Source organism: Danio rerio, chromosome 15 (assembly GCF_049306965.1).
Source record: "Danio rerio strain Tuebingen ecotype United States chromosome 15, GRCz12tu, whole genome shotgun sequence".
NCBI classification, from domain to species: domain Eukaryota; kingdom Metazoa; phylum Chordata; class Actinopteri; order Cypriniformes; family Danionidae; genus Danio; species Danio rerio.
Window position 1 is genome coordinate 38632501 of NC_133190.1, and position 20755 is coordinate 38653255.

A 20755-nucleotide genomic window follows, 5' to 3' on the forward strand; every position below is an offset into this window, starting at 1 on the left:
ATATATATGTGTCTAATAGCATTTGTTGTTACATAATACGGTTCTTACAGAAACCTAGACAGTAATCATAGTCACTTTTAAATGTCAATATGAGCTTTAGCCACATACCCAGATCTTGTGTGTGTGCTCTCTCCTGACCCTCCAGGTAAAGCAGACTGTAGCCGTTCCACAACTGTGTAAGGCCTGCAGGACAAGTCGGCACATAGCGGGACTGGCTGTGCATCACTAGAAGAAAGCCTGTAGAAAGTGTCTCATTTCTTCCAGGGGGACCTCGATCACCATCTGGTCCCGGAGGTCCTGGTATAGAAAAGGATAAGATGGTATGTCAATAAGATGATGCACAAATGGCTGGATGTGAGTTGCTCTTGATAAATGCTAAAGAAATGAAAAAGAATGAAGTGATTGAATGATTGGATGGCAAGAGCAAAAAGATAAAACAGTAGCTATGTTTCCATCCAATTATTTTTATGAGAATTTAGGAATATCATTAAGAATGCTTTATTGACATGCCAAGATGTGCAAAAAATTTTTTTAAATATGCATAAAAAACAGATAGAAGTAGGATAAATGTTCTATCCAATAAGAATAATCGTGCATAAACTACAAATCAAACACATTTACAGATTACCTTCCAGCATTCACAAAAAAAAAAAAAAAATCATGTGATTTTGTTTTAACATGTGATAGCAAAAATTGGCACAATGAGATGGTATTAATGGACCAACCAGTGGACGGTCCACATTGTAAAACATCTGAAATATTGCTTTGGTCATTCTAAAATCCATTTGTCCACAAGGTGGTTCAGTAATTTAACTATAATATACAGTTGAAACCAGAAGTTTACATACGCTCTAAAAAAAAAGAAACATAACCATTTTTCAAAAAATGTCTGATGGTAAATCATACTAAACATTTACTATTTTAGGTCTGTTAGGATTACCAGAATGATTTACAAAATGCCAGAATAATGATAGAATTTGTTTGGGAGGGACTTTTTTATTACTTTCTAGACAGTCAAAAGTTTACATACATTTCCTTGGTATTTTTGTAGCTTTTAAACTGTATAACTTTGGTCAAATGTGTTGGGTATCCTTCCACAAGCTTCTCACAATAGTTTGAAGGAATTTTGGCCCATTCCCCCTGACAGAATTGGTGTCTTGTTGGCTTTTTAGCTGTCTTGCTCGCACAAGCTTTTTCAACTCTGCCCACAAATTTTCTATAGGATTGAAATCAGGGCTTTGTGATGGCCACTCCAAAACATTCACTCTGTTGTCCTTAAAGCACATTTGAACTAATTTGGCCAAATGTTTAGGGTCATGGTCTGTTTGGAAGACCAATTTGGGGCCAAGTTTTCATTTCCTGGCTGATGTCTTGAGATGTTGCTTCGGTATTTCTACATAATGTTCTTTCTTCATGATGCTATCTAAGCTGTGAAGTGGACCAGTCCCTCCTGCAGCAAAACAGCCCCAAAACATGATGCTGCCACCTCCATGCTTCACAGTTGGGATGGTGTTCCTAGGCTTGTAAGCTTTCCCCTTTGTCCTCCAAATGTAACACTGGTCATTATGGCCAAACAGTTCAATCTTAGTTCCATCAGACCACAGGACATGTCTCCATAAATTATTCGTTTTCCCAGTGTAATTTAGCAAATCGTAATCTGGCTTTTTTGTTGATTCTGGCTTGTTGATTTTGTCATGTTGTTACAAAAGGAAGCAGTGTGTTTGATGTTTTCCCTAAATACTATTCTACAGTTAAGCCTCCAATTGACTCAAATGTTGTCAATTAGCCAATCAGAAACTTCCAAAATCTTGACATCATCATCTGAGCTTTTTCAGAGGCAGAATAATCTTATTGTACATAAACTTGACTTTCAAGAAAGGTTATAACCACATCTCTCTCATTATTCTGCTATTAAGCATAAACAGAAACAAATGTGATAATCCTAACTTACCTAAAAGAGAAAAGTTTAGACTTTTTAAAAATGGTTATGTGCCTTTTTATACAGTGTTTTTAAACTTCTGGCATCTGTAATTATAATGTAGATTAACACCCACAGTGGCTTCTCCTACAGCGGGGGTTCCCAAACTTTTCAGCCTGCGACCCCTAATATAACAATGCCAGTGTCTCGCGACACCAGTATCCTCTGAGGTGGTTATACATATAGAAACCTTGCATGCAACGGCGTGCACACAGCAATAGGCCCATGTCTATTCTTTATTTATTTTTTTTAAATGTATGTGAGTGCTGTAAATGTGCCAGAAAGTTTAACATGGGGTCATAAAATTAATCTGCTTCATCTGAGGCTATTGCTGTGTCTTTAATATAATTTTATCACCCCAAGGGTTACAATCCAATAGAAAATAAAAAATTGAAAGGTTGTAACTATAAACTACTATTTCTATCTTCAGTAGATTATGGATAAAATATGGTAATTCTAATGGTTTAAAAAATGTATTAGATTTTTGGAAATCACCAAGTGAGGTCCTGACCATCACTTTGGGAACCAATGTCCTACCGCATCAAATTTGGCGAAAGTATTTCAGGAAGTGATTATTTTGTTTACTTTGATTTATTGGATGGAAACAATGCTTTAGTCACAAATGTTTTATAAGATATTCCTGTTATTCACATAAGTCTATTTCAAGTCTTTGGATGGAAACATAGCAAGTGTCATATTGACTCAATCAATGTTTTAAGCTTTTAAACAAACTCACCCTTAAAGCCAGCTGGTCCTCTTTCACCTTGATCTCCAGGGTTTCCAAGAGGTCCATCTTCTCCTGGGGGCCCAGTTTGTCCAAAAATCCCAATGATTCCTCTTTCCCCCTTCTCACCTGAGGAAATAATGCAGATATCAGTAAACAAATAAAAATAAAAAAATCACGGCACTGGCTGACACACTAACCCCAGCAGCTTAAGACCATCTTGCTTTTCAAGTGAATATTATTCAATGTGATTGTGATTAGAAAGAGATAAACTTTTTTTCTACTTTTTGCTTACTAATTATGCATTTGTGGTAGTCATTGAATGCTATTTATTCCAATTTTTTATTAATTTGTTTTTATTTTTTCAGCTTTAGTAATTTTGCTCAGTGATTTTGCCCTTTTTATATTTATATAGAGTTTATTTTGGTTTTAGATTAATTAAAATATGTCAGTTTAGTTTCTTTTGTCTATTTTAATGATGCATTTATATTTATTTATATTTATATATTTTTTGTGTAATACATTCTTTTTATCTAAGTCTTGAAATCTAAACATCAGTGTCATGTTAGATAATTAATTAGACAGCTCACCCAATATATACTTTTCATCTAATATTTCATCAAACATATTAATAATAACAAGATATAATACAAATTATTAAAGGTGCAGTATGCAATATAAGTTTAACACCCAGTGGTGGAACTAGGTATTGCATTCCTGAATCAAAACAAATGCAAGCGCAGGTTGCCAGATTGGGGACCAACTGAAGCAAGTCTGACGATCGACCCTAAAGGCTGATTAGGTGTGATCTAAATAAAAGCAATGGCACCTGATAGAAGGAATATTTTCCATAATAACTTAGTTTTTGTCCTACCCAACACCTTATATATTTTAGAAACAGCTTCTATTTCTTGCAGCTGAACAACAAAAAATGACAATGATCACCTCAGGAACACCTCATGTGGTTTTTCAGAGTTAAATGCTAATAATGTGAGTTTGAATGCCATTTTACATGACATTTATAGCCATACTACTGAAAACAGCAGCAGATAGTTCCCCTCAGTCCTTGAAAATAAAATAAACCATTTGAAATTGAACTTTAGAACTGTGACTCAGTGCAAGCCAACACATATCAGTGATTCAGCATGTACATTCAATAATGTTAAAGTAAAAAAAATAAAATATGTATTAGTTAGATTATAAACCTTACCATTTTGTTAGTGCTGCTGAATATTCTGTGCTGCTGAATGGCTGAATTAAAATTTCGGTCTTTTGTTGATAAACTATTGTTTCTAAATATTAAACAGCTTATTAAATAATTAAATAGACAGTTCACCCAAATATACACGTTTATTCTAATATTTCATTGAATATATATTTTTTGTATTACAAATATTAATAATAAGAGCAAGAATGGGAGATTATTTATGACGTTATGCACTCTGGTTAAAATAAATGCTGTGAATTTGTGTATACCTTTTGGACCCCCACTGCCATTATCTCCATTTTTACCCACTTCACCGATCTGTCCCGGTGGACCTGGATCACCAGGAGGGCCCTGAGGAGGAGGACAAGTAGTGGGTTTTATGACATTGCCAGGGTCTCCTTTTGGACCTACAAACAGAAAAAGAAATGAGGGTTTATTTAAATAGTCATGTATAAAGTGATCAACCTGATCTGAATGCTTTACACACCTGTGTCCCCTTTATCTCCTTTTGCACCACTGGGACCCAGAGGCCCACAGTCACCCATAGGGCCAGGGAGTCCCGGGATTCCCATAAGTCCACACAGCCCCTTTTCACCTGTAAAATAATAATAATAATAATGACAATCTAGAACAAGCAGAATGACAAAAGTGTAGTTAAACATTTCCATTTACTCATTTGTGAGTTTCTTTTCTTAAAACACAAATTATTATATATTTAAAATTGTTGGAAACTAGCAGCCTTTGACTTCCATAGTAATTTGACTATGATGCACTAAAACAATGTTTTTCTTAGTCAGATTTTTGTCTTGTTTTTAGTCTAAATGTCTAAAGGTTCTTAAATAAAGAAGCATTTTCGGGACAAGCAAAACATCTTGTCTTGTTTTTTGAGAAATTATATGTTAAAATGAAGTGAGTTTTTAATTCAGACAAGCTAAATAAAGTGCCAAAATTGTAAGCAAAATAATATTGTCAAAAAGAAAAACTCACTTAATTTTGGAATATTATTTCTTAAAACAAAACATAATAAATTTGTTTGTCTAGAAAAATGCTTTTTGACTTAAGAATTTTTTGATATTTAGACTAGAAACAAGAGAAAAAATATAAGTAAGTAAAGTCCTTTTTGCAGTGTGTCAATGGCTACTGGGTTCCAACATTCTTCATAATATCTTTGTGTGAGTGTGTGTGACACTAATTTATTAAGGTTGGGAACCACTTGAAGGATAGAAAATAGTGAGTAAAATTATTATTATTATTTTTTTAAAGTATTTTGTTTGAATGAGGCAAAACATTTTTTCAAATACTGTCTAAATATCAACACAGCATTATAAAACTGTACAGAACTATTTATTTGAGAGACACACAGTTATTTATGTTAGTTATAAATGTAGTTATTCTAAGTATTCTTGGTGATGAGGGGAGGGGGAGGTATTCAACACGCTATGTTTGTTTTCTGGAAAAAAAATATGTCTAAAGGAGCTGTTGACATGGAATTGAACTAAAAATGTTGGTAAAAACCCAAACAATACAAATATAAAAATAAAACAAAACAAATATGAAAAAAATGTTATGTGTAATAACAATAGAATGACACTAGGAGAAATACTGAACTAATATTTAATGTATTTAAAACTTTATATAAAAGCCGTTTTTGGCTGATGAACTCTCATGTGTGAGTTTTTCACAGACTTCAACAGAGTGTAAATCTTGATGGTTCTGTGGGTCTTGTCTATTAAATCTGATCTTTAATGTGTATTTTAGAATAGATTCAATTCAGGTGACAGGCTGGGCCATTCTACAGCTTGAGTTTATTTCTTTGAAACCATTTTAAAGTTTTCTTGGCTTTGTTTTGGATCATTGTCTTGCTGAAATGGCCATCTTGGTTTCATCTTTATCATCCGGCTAATGTAGATGTTAGACTGAAGCAGCTAATATTAATTTACACTGACGAAGGGCAGAAGGTTACTGAATAGCTATTAAGAGATTTCAGCTGCTGTCTGGGCTTTTCCTGCCTTTTTACACTTCCCTTTCTTCATGTGTTTAATTTTTTTTCAGGTGTCATTTTATTTTATTAAACATAACTTCATTTGTAAACTGTTTAATATTGTTTTATTTGCATATATGGATTTCTTTGGTTGTTACTAATAATCTGTGAATATTTCAGGTCAACAGGACCTTTGGAAATAGGTTTTTGGAGAAAACCGTGTTTAATACTTACCCCACTATATATTTGTCATCATATACACGAGATTGGTTTTAATAACCCTAATCTACTTGACAGTGTCAGCTTCAGACTTAGTATTAAAAACTGAAAGAAACATCCATACTAGAACATTCACAATTGACATACACTCCCAAAACTGTCACACTACAAAGCAGGTTGAAAATCAGTGAATTTACCATTCAATTAAAGCTGTTTATTTTACCTTTTGGGCCTTGTGGGCCTTGACACCCCGGGGTGCCACCAGACCCATGGCATCCTTTCTCTCCTTTAAACCCAAGTGACCCAGGACCACCCGGATCACCACATTCACCACACACTGTAAAAGCATTGCCTGGATCCCCCATTAACCCCATGGGCCCTAAAACAGCAAAACAAAGAAATTGCACATAAAAAATAAACAAAAAGGCTGGATATGCAGAACTGCTATTAACCTTATCTCTAAAATCCTACAGGAAAAAAAAATACACATTTACAAATTTTAGAAAGTTCTAAATTATGTAAAGTAGGTTATCGGTAGGGCCAGATGGAATCTGCGGACACTTTTTGCTATTTCTGCGCAGAATTGTGTTAAAAATCTGCAGATTTATGGGGAATATATAAGCATCATAACTAAAATCTTAATATATGAAATAAAAAGTAATGCCTTTTAAAATTTTATTCTTTTATATATTTTCAATTAGATCCACTTTATTTGGTGAATGAAGCAAGTCTCTCAAATAATATCTCTTCTAAAAACAGAAAATATTACTTTACAAACTGTGCTGTAAATAAAACATATGAATATTTTCATATTAGTCAATATTATTACTGAAATTAATTAAAAAACATAATACATATAAATTTACACACATTTACACAAGTAAATAAACAGAATCAATGATGGGCTAAAAATCTGCGGAATTCTTTGTACGCAGATTCCATGTGGGCCTAGTTATCGGTAACCCTGATTGAAATGAAATGTGTACAAATGTTTAAACAGGTGAATATATATATATATATATATATATATATATATATATATATATATATATATATATATATATATATATATACATACACGGTTGAAGTCAGAATTATTAACCCCCCTGTTTAGTGTTTTTCAACACATTTCAAAACATAATAGTTTTAATAACTCATTTCTAATAACTGATGTATTTTCTTTTTGCCATGATGACAGTAAATAATATTTGACTAGGTATTTTTCAAGACACTTCTATACAGCTTAAAGTGACATTTAAAGGCTTAACTAGGTTAACTAGGTTTACTGGGCAGGATAAGGTTATTAGGCAAGTTATTGTATAACGATAGTTTGACCAGTAGACTATCAAAAAAAAAAAAAAATAAATAAATCTAGTTTAAAGGGGCTAATAATTTTGACCTGAAAACAACTGCTTTCATTTTAGCCAAAATAAAACAAATAAGACTTTCCCAAGAATAAAAAATATTATCAGACGTACTGTGAAATTTCCTTGCTTTTTTAAACATAATTTAGGAAATATTTAAAAAGAAAAAAAAATCAAAAGGGGGCTAATCTTATTATATATATATATATATATATATATATATATATATATATATATATATATATATATATATATATATATATATATATATATATATATATATATATATATATATATATTAATATTAATTCAAGCCAAAGCGTGCTTTAATAAAAAGTGAAACCAAATGTGCAAACAAACTTTTCTCTTGTTCTACTTTAACCTGAATGTATGAATTTAATGTTAACTACATTAAGTTTGTTGCTTTGATGATTTAAAAACACTTATATTAAACTGTTTACACTGACCTGGAGGTCCATCCAGCCCAGGGAAACCCCGTTCTCCACCAAGTCCAGGCATTGGAACCCTACATTCTTCACCCACAATGCCTGGAGGACCCATTGGACCAGGATCTCCTACAAAAAAAAAGAGAGTAAATAAATAGATCACTAACTGTGTGTGAGTGCTTTCTAATGTAATTTACAGTGTTCTTTCTTTCTTTCTTTCTTTCTTTCTTTCTTTCTTTCTTTCTTTCTTTCTTTCTTTCTTTCTTTCTTTCTTTCTTTCTTTCTTTCTTTCTTTCTTTCTTTCTTTCGTCCGTCCGTCCGTCCGTCCGTCCTTCCTTCCTTCCTTCCTTCCTATCTATCTATCTATCTATCTATCTATCTATCTATCTATCTATCTATCTATCTATCTATCTATCTATCTATCTATCTATCTATCTATCTATCTATCTATCTATCTATCTATCTATCTATCTATCTATCTATCTATCTATCTATCTATCTATTGTATATATATACACGTGTGTGTGTGTATTTTATTTAATATTTTTATAGAGTATATATGTGCATATAAAATGTAGAAAAAATGTAGGAATGTTTTTTGACCGTGTTTTTTTTACTGTGCATCTCTCTGTCTGATTAGTTATTTTACCAGCAGTGTTGGGAAAATCTGTAGTCACTTAAAAAAAAAAAAGTAACTATATGTGTTAGTTACTTTAAGGATGCAGTTTGAATATATATGTGCTATGTTATTTTATTGTAATTAGCATTTTTTACTTTTTTTTTAAGAGATGAGGTAGACGTAAAATTGTAATATATTACTTTTTTCCAAAAGAGATTATTAATACATGTTAATTACAAATAAATAAAATGTGTTTTTTTCAATATAACATCTTTTTTATGATGGCAAAGCACATGGTCAGACAAAAATATCGCTAAAAAACATGGCATATTTTTAAAATGATTTTTTAATAATAAAAAGCATTTATTTTAAATAGAAATTCTTTGTAACATGTCTTTACTGTCACATTTGATCATGTCCTACAGCAAACAATATTCTAAATCGGATTATGATCTGCGTACCTTGCAGTCCCTGCGGTCCTTTCGGACCTCGAACACCTGTTTGTGAAGGGCCTCGTGACCCCGGGTCCCCTTGATCACCTTTGTCTCCCTCTGGCCCTTGATCACCTCTTTCACCTGTGGAACCCAGCCCTGGAAGGACAACCAAACAGACAGGGAATGACACATGTTTTCAAACAGGTAATCAGCAAATTAACTTCTGACAGCACAAAAGATTACTAATTCTCTCACCTCGAGATCCAATCTCACCCTTGACACCCTTTAGACCGTCCAGCCCATGAAGCCCTGGGGGCCCCGGAGGTCCTTCAAGTAAAATGTTCAACATTTAAAATGATTGTTCTAGTTTTAAAATTGATGTAAGAATATTTTTAAAATATATATTTATAGTTTGAGTATTCAAACCTCGAAGGCCAGTGCATCCTTCATTGCCATTACTACCCGGCGGACCTGGAGGCCCCGGAGGTCCTTCTAGACCATGTCTACCACATGTACCTGGGGGCCCAACCACTCCTAAAAGGTACAATAGACAGCATTGTAGAACTGGACTGTAGCAATAGTAAGGTGAATAGATGTGGATTTAGGTCTGTGTGTGTGCTATAGTACAGATATATGTATTTTATCCTCAGACCCAGGCCCGGATTAAGAATTCAGAGGCCCCTGGGCACAACGTCTTGTAAGCCCCCTACCTGGTTGCATGCCTATTGTTAAATTAAAAAATATGAATAACATAATATTTATAAAAAAAATTGCATCTATAATGCATTGCCCGCATTTTTTAAGTAAATGATATACACTACAAATATGTATAGTCTACAGAGATTTAACACATATTCAAAGCATTTAAAACACACTTTGAAAAAAAGAATTAATACAACTAGTGAAAAATTAATGGATTTTAATATACTTGTTCAAGTTCACTAAAGCAATACAAAAAAGTTAGATTTAAGGGTATTTTTAATGTATAACTTCTACACACTTATGATGCAAATGCTTTGGATATAACACCTCTCCAATCTAGTTCTATGAATCTGAGTCTTCTATAATGCACACACTTATTATTGATTCCTACATGTCTTCCTTGTGATGAAGAGTAGGCATAATCTGATATGTGGTGGTGGTGGTGGGTTCATCAGACGCTGGATTCGAACCGGGTTCATGGTCGCGTCAAAACAAGTTGCCATGCGCTTTATGAGCTACGCCACTCACGCTGCTGTGTGTTGCGCTCTTTAGTTATGTTGTTTCTGTCAATTAAACAGTAATGGGTGGGAATAACTTAATTAGCTTATTCCAACGAGGTACTCTATTTGCATTTAGCCATTTCCCTTCCCTCGCAGGGGCCCCAAGTGCGCACAGGCATTGGTTAATCCGGCCCTGCTCAGACCATATCAAACATGAATAGCTAGCACATTAGATGCTACCTGTTTGTTATAGCCATAAACAATGCATTACTATTACTGTGTTTACGAATTTGTAACCTAAAAAGCCAATTATTATATAAATACATATTTTTTAGATCTTATCAATACAATTAAAACAGTCAAAAAATCTACATATTGCACATAAATCCCAGCCGATTCAAATGTTATCACATGATTGAATGAGCGTTATCATAATAATAATAATAATTAATAATAATAATACTAAAAATTAATTAATAATAATTATTCCGACTTTAACTGTATATACATATTTTATATATATTTTTTAAAATTCATAATCTGTATTTTACCTGGAGGTCCAATATGACCATTGATCCCGGGTGGCCCAGGAGGGCCACAGTTTCCATCTGGACCTGCTGGTCCAATGTCACCATTGTCTCCTCTCTCCCCACAGGGACCTTTTGTGTAAAACAGAGATTTTAGATCTTCTGTAGATCTGTTTTTTTTTTCTTGTTTTAAAGTACCAAAACAATAGGGTGAACAAAATCAAATAAAAGCTAAGAAAGTCCTACCTGGCACACCATTGTCTCCACATGGCCCTCTCTCACCTGTTCGCCCTGGCGTACAAATAGATTCACCACTGTCGCCTATACAAGACAGCATGAAAAGACATTTTGTAATAAATCTCATATATAATGACATATAACTAAATTTAAAATGATAGTTTGATTTACTTGTATTGGTAAAAGTCGACAGTTTAATTAAAGAGCCCCTATCAGACTATGACAGGGACTTTGTCAGCAACCATTAAAGTTTATATGGACCAGTTTCATCCTCCAACAGATCATAACATGCAAGTGTGATTAGACTTGTTGCCTTGTTTTCTGTAGTTCATATATGTAGTTTATATTATTATGTGTTTAATTGTGTGTAATAAGTTGTAATCGCTCTGTGCAGCTTGTAATAACTTGCCTATTATAGATCAGTGCTTGTACTGTATCTCTCAGGTTTAATCCTTATGCGGCTGATCACATATTGTGTTCAAACCCACGGTAAAAATACGAGTGCTTCTTCTATTCGATAAAAATGCATTTCTAAACTCACGATCCTCTGCCGTTATTCTTTACAATGGCCACCATTCAACCCAGCCTTATTCGGAAACGTAGTCCGAATCCACAAGAGGCTGCTGTGTGCGCACTTTTTCATATTTCAAATTTTTCATGAGTATCGTTCCCTCCCGTTGTTTTTGCGTAAACCCACCAGAGGCCGCTGTCGACCGACCGACCGACCGTCTGTCTGACTGACTGAATGACTGATTGGCCGGCCAACCAATCGATTTTCCGTCCAGAAAAAGAAAAGCCCTCGTCGTTTTTACCATGTTTTTGGATTTTACCACATTGTCACCCCGTTATTCACTCACACACATTTTATTTTTTGGATTCTGTTTTTGTCTTCCCTAATTTCTGGAACCGATCTACCCCGGACTCGAACCCCGTCGTGGTCAACTCTTCTCTGCGCCTGCCAACACACGAGCTAACTGGACAAACTGCTTGCGGCAGGAAAGCCCTACACACGAGGGTAAGCAGTCAGCTGCTAAGCGTGACAAGAAACGCCGCTATACTGCCTGTAGCGTTCGCTTAAAAAAATTAAATGCAGCCATATGTACCTCCGGCTACTTAAATGTCTCCAGTAACGTCCACGGGACTACGTTTTCAGAATAAGTCTGTGTTGCCACTATCAGCTTTTCCTCACACTCGCCACAGTTAGTTTTCAAAAATAGTTAAATACTTTTGCCATTGTGTGGGTTAATACTGAACGTGTGCCATAGTTATTACTTAGGGTTAAGAGTAGAGAAATATACTGGTGTTTAACTGCATTGCTTTATTGCATTCCTGCATTGGGCTCTCACATACTTTCTGGCTAACTACTTCATAGCTGTGCTGGGCATTTCTCTCTGTCTTGCACTGAATGCAGTCGACCAATTAGTCCAATCCGTGCAGATTAGCTTCTCTCTAAGAAGGGGTTTGGAAACAAATGAATCACTAAACAATACATCTAGGAGTTGTTGAGATAATTAAGTAAATATAAATGCATATTATAAAACAATGAAAGTGTTTTTTGACCTTGCAGGCATATCAGCCTGTTGTTGGAGACCCCAAAACTAAAATATGACCTTTTATAATGCAAAATAGGGGCTCTTTAAAGAATTTGTATTAGAATAATTAAAAACATTATTCAGCAATTAATCAAACTGACAGTACACTTTCACTTTTCTCAGAAGAGTTCCTGTATTTAAAACCATATTACTGTTTGCTTATTCTAATAAACACTGATACTGATTATTGTTTCTCAAGCACCCAATCAGCAGACCAGATTGATTTGTAAAGTATCATGTGATGCTGAAGAGTAGGATAAAGATATTAAAAATTAAATTTTCTCATTATAGGAATCGGCGGTTCATTCCGTGGTGGTGATCCCTGATGAATGAAGGGACTAAGCCGAAGAAAAATTGACCAATTATAGCAATTTATTTTACAAGATAATAAAATTGCATTAGTTTTCAATTTTAATAGTTTTCATAATACTATTGTAATTTAAATAAATATTGCCCTGGTAAGCATAAAAAACAATCAAACAAACAAAAAACCTCGGGTTGTGTTTGTTCCAGAATGCATGGGTTTATAATGTGTATATTTTATTTATACTCATTTATTCATTTTGTTGTCGGCTTAGTCCCTTTATTAATCCGGGGTCGCCACAGCGCAATGAACCACACAGACTCCACACAGAAACGCCAACTGAGCCGAGGATCGAACCAGCGGCCCAGCGACCTTCTTGCTGTGAGGCGACAGCACTACCTACTGCGCCACTGCGTCGCCCATTTTATTTATATGCATATCTATATTAAAATTACATGTATTTTACCTTTAGGACCATCATATCCACGATAACCAGGAGTTCCTGGCATGCCGCTCAATCCAGGATCGCCCTACAAGAAGAAAAGTTAGAGGCACTGTTTGTGAATACAATCTATATATCAATCTACAAGAAAAGTCAATCAAACCAAAAAAAATCTGATCTGGTGTGCGTTTTCTAAAACCATCATTAGCTAACTAATGTTGCAAGTTCTGTCGTTACAAACATAGTTCATTGATTTGCCGTCTCCTAAATCCATCGTTCCAATGAACATTTGCAAACTGCGTTGCAAATTTGTATGATTGCAACAAGACCTCTAGAGCTGTAGTTAGAACCATAGTTCCATAGTTCAACCCAGCAAACTTCTTGCTGCGAGGCGACAGGGCTAACCACTGAGCCACCATGCTGCAAATTAAATATTAATATATTCATCTATAATTCATATAAAAACATAAGACCAATCACTTACATTATCACCATTTTCCCCTGGGAATCCCACAATTCCCTTTGGCCCATGTGGTCCACGTACTCCAGGCTCACCAGGCACCCCACGAGCGCCTGGCGGTCCACGACAGCCCCTTTCAAAGCCTGGAGGTCCATTCAGACCCGGATACCCCGGTGTTCCCGGTGGACCTGGATCACCTTTATCACCTGAGAGTAAAGGAAAAGAAAAAACACGACCATGGTGGTTTTAATGAAGCTTGATAAACAATATGAGAGGATTTGAGTATATCAGCGTTACCTCTTTCTCCACAGAAACCATTCTCCCCATTGGGTCCAGGTGGTCCTATTTCTCCTTTCACAGGGTGATAAAACAAGTCTCCTGGAAAACCTGGAGGCCCAACGCATCCTGGACAAAAAAACAAAAAAACAGAAGATATACTAGTTTGTTCTGAAGACAATTTAAAAATGCTTAAGGGGGCTATTAATATTGACCTTAAAATGTTTTTTTTAATGCTTTTATTCTATCCAAAATAAAAACAAATAAGACTTTCTCCACAAGAAAAAAAATATTGTAGCCTCCTTGCTCCATTTAGCATCATTTGGGAAATATTTGAAAAAGAAAAAAAAAAAAGAATAATTTTGACTTCAACTGTAGATACACTTTCTCCTTCAGCCATATCCATGTGTGCATGCAGACATTTGTTGTATACATAAGAATAGAAAGAAAAAAAATAAATAAATAAAAATAACAATATCAGCTGGCGAGGCAGTGGCGCAGTAGGTAGTACTGTCGCCTCACAGCAAGAAAGTCGCTGGGTCGCTGGTTCCTCGGTTCAGTTGGCGTTTCTGTGTGGAGTTTGCATGTTCTCCCTGCATTCGCGTGGGTTTCCTCCGGGTGTTCCGGTTTCCCCCACAGTCCAAAGACATGCGGTACAGGTGAATTGGGTAGGCTAAATTGTCTGTAGTGTATGAGTGTGTGTGTGTGTGAATGTGTGTTTGGATGTTTCCCAGAGATGGGTTGCGGCTGGAAGGGCATACGCTGCTGGATAAGTTGGCGGTTCATTCCGCTGTGGCGACCCCGGATTAATAAAGGGACTAAGCCGACAAGAAAATGAATGAATGAATGAACAATATCAGCTACTAAACAAATTAACTCAAGATATAAATTATGTACATGTGGGCAGTGATAACTTACATCCGAACTTAAAGAATCAGATCAAGTGTTTAAGATGTTGCATAATTTGTTGATTTTTTTCCCCCAGTATGAATTAAATCTTACATTTTCATATTTTAAAGTTGTAAAATACCTTTCTGGCCCTTGGTTCCGTTAAATCCAGGGAAGCCTGAACATCCATTGAGGCCCTTTAAGCCTTTCGGTCCAGGAGGCCCTAAACAGCCCGTCTGCCCGATGTTTCCAGGACAGCCGTTTTGTCCACATGGTCCAGGCAAACCTGGACAAAGAGTTTCAAAGACACAAGACAGCTGAGAATCATAATTACTGTTTCCAAGCAGCTTTACAAAAGGTGCACATGACTGCATTACAATCAAATAAAAAAAGTTTAGGTAATTAGTTAACTTTATTAGTTATAGGTTAGTTATAGGTTAGTTATAGGTTAGTTTTTATTAGTAAAGTTATATCCATGTGTACATGTTTAATGAAGTGTATTTGTGTATTAAGTGTATGTGTTGTTCTTGAAGTCTTTGATGGTTGGCATCATCTCTTTACAGTTCTTGGATTTTAGATCTCAGGAAAACAACAGGCTCGGTGTTTTAATGTGAGCTTATATAACAAGAATATCTATGACAAGAGCTCTTTTCAGGCTTTCTTTCGTTTCTTTGTGAATTTTTTGATTTTATTTTGGTATTTTGCTGTAATAGTGTGCAGAAAGGAAACATACAATACTGTGCTTTAGGTCTATTCTCCCCATTTAATTCATAATATTTCACATAATATGTATTGGAAATACCAAAAGATCAAAAGCGACAGTAACATTACAAAATATTCTATTTATTAAAATAATCATCACTGTTTCTACCAAAAAGCAGCACAACGGCTTTCAACATTGATGATATTAATAAGAAATGTTTACTGAACACCAAAACTACATATTAGAATGATTTCTGAAGGATTGAGTGACAGCTTTTCAAGGCTGCTTTGCCAGCAAAGAAATATATATTTTTTTACATTTAAAAATATATTAAAACACAATAAAGAATTTATAAATTGCAATCACATTTCAGAAAATAGCTGTATTTTTTTTTTTGTAAAAATGCAATGTTGCTGACAACTACTTTTAAAACATGTTCAACCCCAAAATTTTACAATGCAAAAATGGTTTTCTTACTTTTTATTTTTATTTCAGTTTTTCAACATTTTAAACCATGAAGCATTTAAGTAAAAAAAATGTATGTTTTGGTTTCAGAATAATATGTCAACATTAAAAATATGAAATTAAAATAATCTTATTTCAAAGTTCAAACTGAAAACAATATTATTTTACTTGCCCCACAAATTGATTATTGTGCTTGTTTTAGGAAAAATCTCACTTAATTTTGACTCATTATTTCTAAAAATAAAGCAACATTTTTACATGTCTAGAATATGCTTGTTGATTTAAGATTGTTTAGATATTTGGACTAGAAACAAGACAAAATCTCTTAGCGGTGTAAATCTATTGTGTATTTAAAATAAGCCTTGATGACCACATCTATCTAACTTCCATACAAATCCAAGCCAAATGTATTGTTACAGATGGCAGTTAAAGGCATTTGTTGTAATTGAGTTACATTTAACATTAAAATTAACTTCCTAAAACACATTAAGCTCTCTTCGAAAGACTCTTTACCCTTTGGTCCAGGATATCCAGGATTTCCACCGTCACCGTTGACTCCTGCGGGTCCCTGAAGGCCTATGCATCCTTGGGGTCCAGGAGTACCAGGTTTACCCCGGGCTCCTTTGGCTCCAATGCCAGGACATCCCAGCTCCCCAAGTGACCCCTTCTCTCCAGGGTAGCCTAACATAGAAAAGTCACATTGTTAGCCAACAGTCTTAACAAATGTATGCTAATGCAGTGAACTCTACTTACCTCTATGTCCAATTAAGCCTTGTTCTCCTTTCTTGCCAGGCAGACCCTCATCTCCTTTATCGCACTGCTCTGGACTCTTACCTGGGCGTCCAGGTGGTCCTGGTGCACCATCCTTCCCCCTTTCCCCTTTTCTACCAGGATACCCTGGAACACCAGACATACCTGTAGAAAAAAAAAACAAAACAATATTGACGATATTATTAGCATTGTTGCCAGATATAGCTGACTTTTCCAGCCCAAAAGCTGTCCAAAAACGCCAAAACACCCAAAATATTTGATTAATATTTTATTTTATTTTATTTCAATCGAAATTAACCTAGTTACTTTAACTTCATAATTTCTAACCATACAGCAACCAACACCAGCAGTCACAGAACCACAACATAACCAGGTCTCATCAAAACATTGCCCCCCCTCTCACCCACACATGTTAGAATAGAATATGTTTTACTTTCAAAATGGCGTATTAATTAGTCTTATTTGGCACTTTAAATTCTTTTAAACATAATTATGTGCTGCTTGTTTATCAGACAATGCTTGTTCTTGCTGTCAGTTGTCGAAAAAATGATTGATAAAAGTGTCATGATAAACTACTGTGAGTTTAACTGCAGGCACTGCGTGATAAGTGTGCACGCAAAGGGGAGTCGGATTTGTCTGGGGAGTCAGATTTTGATACAGCTTTCCTTCACCTCCTCTAGTAACATTTAAAGGCTTAACTAGGTTAACTAGGCCGGTTAGGATAATTAGGGTTAGGGTAGTTATTAAGTTATTGTATAATGATGGTTTGTTCTGTAGACTATCGAGAAAAACTGTAGCATAAAGGGGCTAGTAATTTTGTCCCTAAAATGTTTTTTTTTTTTTAAATGTAAAACTTCTTTTGTTCTAGGTGAAATAAAACAAATAAGACTTTCTCCAGAAGAAAAAATATTATCAGACACACAGTGAAAATTGCCTTGCCCTGTTAAACATAATTTAGGAAATATTTAAAAAAGAAAAAAAAATTCAAAGGGGGGCTAATAATTCTGACTTCAGCTGTATATATAACTGAAAAGTTATATTCTTTGTTTTTTTTAGAAATATAATTTCATTCAAATCTCTGGCAAGTGTTGGATACATTTAACCTGTTGTCTTTATGTATTTTCTGACCAACAGGCAGGACAGGAAAGAAAATGAATGAATGAATGAATGAATGAATAAATGAATGAATGCAAAGCTGCACTAGTTGACATTTTTTGATGATATACACAGCGCGTTGTTATTAATGGATTCTGCTTTGAACATACCTGAAAAATCTCCTGATCTATCTCTTCTTCAAGTCACAACAGGAGACAATGTTTTGGTGCCGTGATCCGGATAAACAGTGAAATTACAAATTCTCAACAATACCGTTAACTCCAAAGCAACTTAATATGCACAATGGTGGAAAATTATGGGAGAAAAATGTTTTAATCGCCTTTTCAGCTCTAAATAATGCTAGATTTAAAGGATTTGTTGAGTAATTTGAGGAAATGAAATCCAGGTTTATAATACTCTACATTATATATTTAATTTTGTTTAGAAGTACTGATAGCTGACCTGACCTATGTCTCTCTCTGTCTCTCTCTCTCAATTTAATTCAATTTTAATTCAGTAATTGCTTTACTGGCATGACAAATGTATTGCCAAAGTATTTCTAAAGTTAACATAAAAGATAAACGAAGATACATGTTTAATAAAAAAAAACAGTAAACACAGTAAACCATAGTAGTGGTAATAAAACACACACATATATATATATATATATATATATATATATATATATATATATATATATATATATATATATATATATATATATATATATATATATATATATATATATATATATATATATATATATATACATACATTTAATAATTAAATAAAAATATAAATAATATTATTTAAATCCTGATTTTGTACTTATTACAATATTACTGTTTTTATTTTATTTTATATATTTTGTTGGGTGGATCTAGGGCTTTGTTCAAAATCAAAATGTTCAATAAAAAAAGAATAATATATATATATATATATATATATATATATATATATATATATATATATATATATATATATATATATATATATATATATATATATATATTTATATATATATATATAATATCATATAATTCATTTATCAGATTATTCAACATATCATATATAAATCAATATATCATAATATTCATATATATGTATATCAATAAAATAATAATAGATCAGAATAAACTGTACATATAACAATCAACATTTTAGGATTAAACAGTAATATAAAAAAAAATCTGTATTATTACTCTCTCACTCTCTCAAAAATACAACTCTGACAGTGCATAATATGGGCAGATATGATTTTTTGGATAACAGATTAACTATACTGTGTAAACATTTGTTAAAAATTAAACTTTCAGATTTAAAATCAGTATCCACATGCTTTTTTGTTCTTTATCAATTCACTTGACAAAAATTAAATACATCTAAATGTATTTAATGTTTTGTCTGAGTACAACTTGTCCACTGACTCAGCCTATTTGGTCTCTAGGTTGTTTTCTATCATCTGATGTAAATTGGGTTAATACCGCTGTCACATGTGGCTTGCTTTGTTGATCGACTTATTAAAAAAAATCTTAATTTATCTATCCTGGAGGCTCTATCTAGTGGACATTATTCGTTTGTAATACACAGCCAAAATAAATGGAGAAAAAAAATGTTAAATTTTGGTTAAATATGAGAGAGACTGCATCAGATATGTTTCAGTCCTGATTTTGTACCTAATATTACAGTATTAATGTTATTTTATTGTACGTTTTTGTTGGGTGGATCTAGGGCTTTGTTTAAAATCAAAATGTTCTATAAAATTTTTTTTTTAAATATGCTCTTGATTTGACTACACAAACACCATCGGAAGATTACAAAATGTGAAATATGAATAAAGGTCACTTGTCTTGTGGTACCTTGCAATCCAATAGGTCCTGGAGGTCCTGGGACACCTTTAGGGCCCTGACATCCCTGAACCCCAGAGGGCCCCAGCGGCCCTGGAGCCCCAAACATACGGTCTCCACAAGAGCCTTTCAGACCCTCGGGTCCACGACTGCCAGGTATTCCAGGTGAGCCATTAATACTGATGCCGCAGGGCCCGGGTTCACCTGGATCTCCTAAATAGCCATCTGGACCTACAGACAAGATGGAAGGAATATTGGATTCAAAAAGTTCTAAACAATTGGATTAATTCAAGTGTATATATGATGTAGATTTACAGTTGAGGACGAAATGGTTCGCTCTCCTGTAAAATTTGAATTATTTTCAAACAGAGCAAGGACATTTTTCTTAGCATTTCCTAGGGCATTTCTTTTTTAAAGAAAGTCTGGTAACAGTTTACTTGAAGGGGTGTTCATAAGATGAGGAAGAGGAAAATAGGACAGAGGAAATTTATGATAATAAATATGTAATAAAATATTCATTAATTTATTTTATTTTCTGCTTATTCCCTTTATTAATCAGGGGTTGCCACAGCGGAATGAACCGCCAACTTATCTGGCATATGTTTTACGCAGGGGATGCCCTTCCAGCTGCAACCCATCTCTAGGAAAAATTCGTCCACACTCATTCAAATACATACACTATGGACAATTTAGCTTACCCAGTTCACCTGGAGAAAACCCACGCAAACACAGGGAGAACATGCAAACTTGCTGTGAGGTGATTGTGCTACTCACTGCCCCACCGTGCTGCCCCATAATGTATTATTTTTATTACAAATTCAGTTTGTTCCACTGGAAAAAAATCATCAGAAAAATATTCATGACTATGGCCTCATGACAATCATTTTTATGACAGATTTATGACAAGATAAGTTGTTTTGGTAATGTCAAGTTGCCATGACACATGACAGTTAATGACAGTTGTCAAACGTACC

General features: G+C 34.2%; 1 protein-coding gene and 1 long non-coding RNA gene across 2 annotated transcripts in view; one reads left to right on the forward strand and one right to left on the reverse strand.

Annotated features, from left to right (window-relative positions):
• col4a4 (collagen, type IV, alpha 4) overlaps positions 1-20755 on the reverse strand; it is a 103240-nt gene that overhangs the window by 7906 nt on the left and 74579 nt on the right. Inside the window, exons 29-46 of the mRNA XM_009291835.5 lie at positions 19794-20012; positions 16822-16983; positions 16582-16749; positions 15043-15186; positions 14034-14141; positions 13761-13942; positions 13301-13364; positions 10948-11022; positions 10726-10833; positions 9399-9506; positions 9228-9299; positions 9000-9128; positions 7941-8048; positions 6333-6488; positions 4397-4504; positions 4179-4316; positions 2715-2831; positions 109-297 (exon numbers count right to left, since the gene is read on the reverse strand). Of these exons, the coding sequence (XP_009290110.1) occupies positions 109-297; positions 2715-2831; positions 4179-4316; positions 4397-4504; positions 6333-6488; positions 7941-8048; positions 9000-9128; positions 9228-9299; positions 9399-9506; positions 10726-10833; positions 10948-11022; positions 13301-13364; positions 13761-13942; positions 14034-14141; positions 15043-15186; positions 16582-16749; positions 16822-16983; positions 19794-20012 (2355 nt within the window). The remainder of the gene's footprint in view (positions 1-108; positions 298-2714; positions 2832-4178; positions 4317-4396; positions 4505-6332; positions 6489-7940; positions 8049-8999; positions 9129-9227; positions 9300-9398; positions 9507-10725; positions 10834-10947; positions 11023-13300; positions 13365-13760; positions 13943-14033; positions 14142-15042; positions 15187-16581; positions 16750-16821; positions 16984-19793; positions 20013-20755) is intronic.
• LOC137487774 (uncharacterized) lies at positions 9064-20307 on the forward strand. Its single transcript, XR_011006497.2, has 2 exons — positions 9064-9176; positions 19809-20307. It is a non-coding gene; the product is annotated as an uncharacterized lncRNA (long non-coding RNA).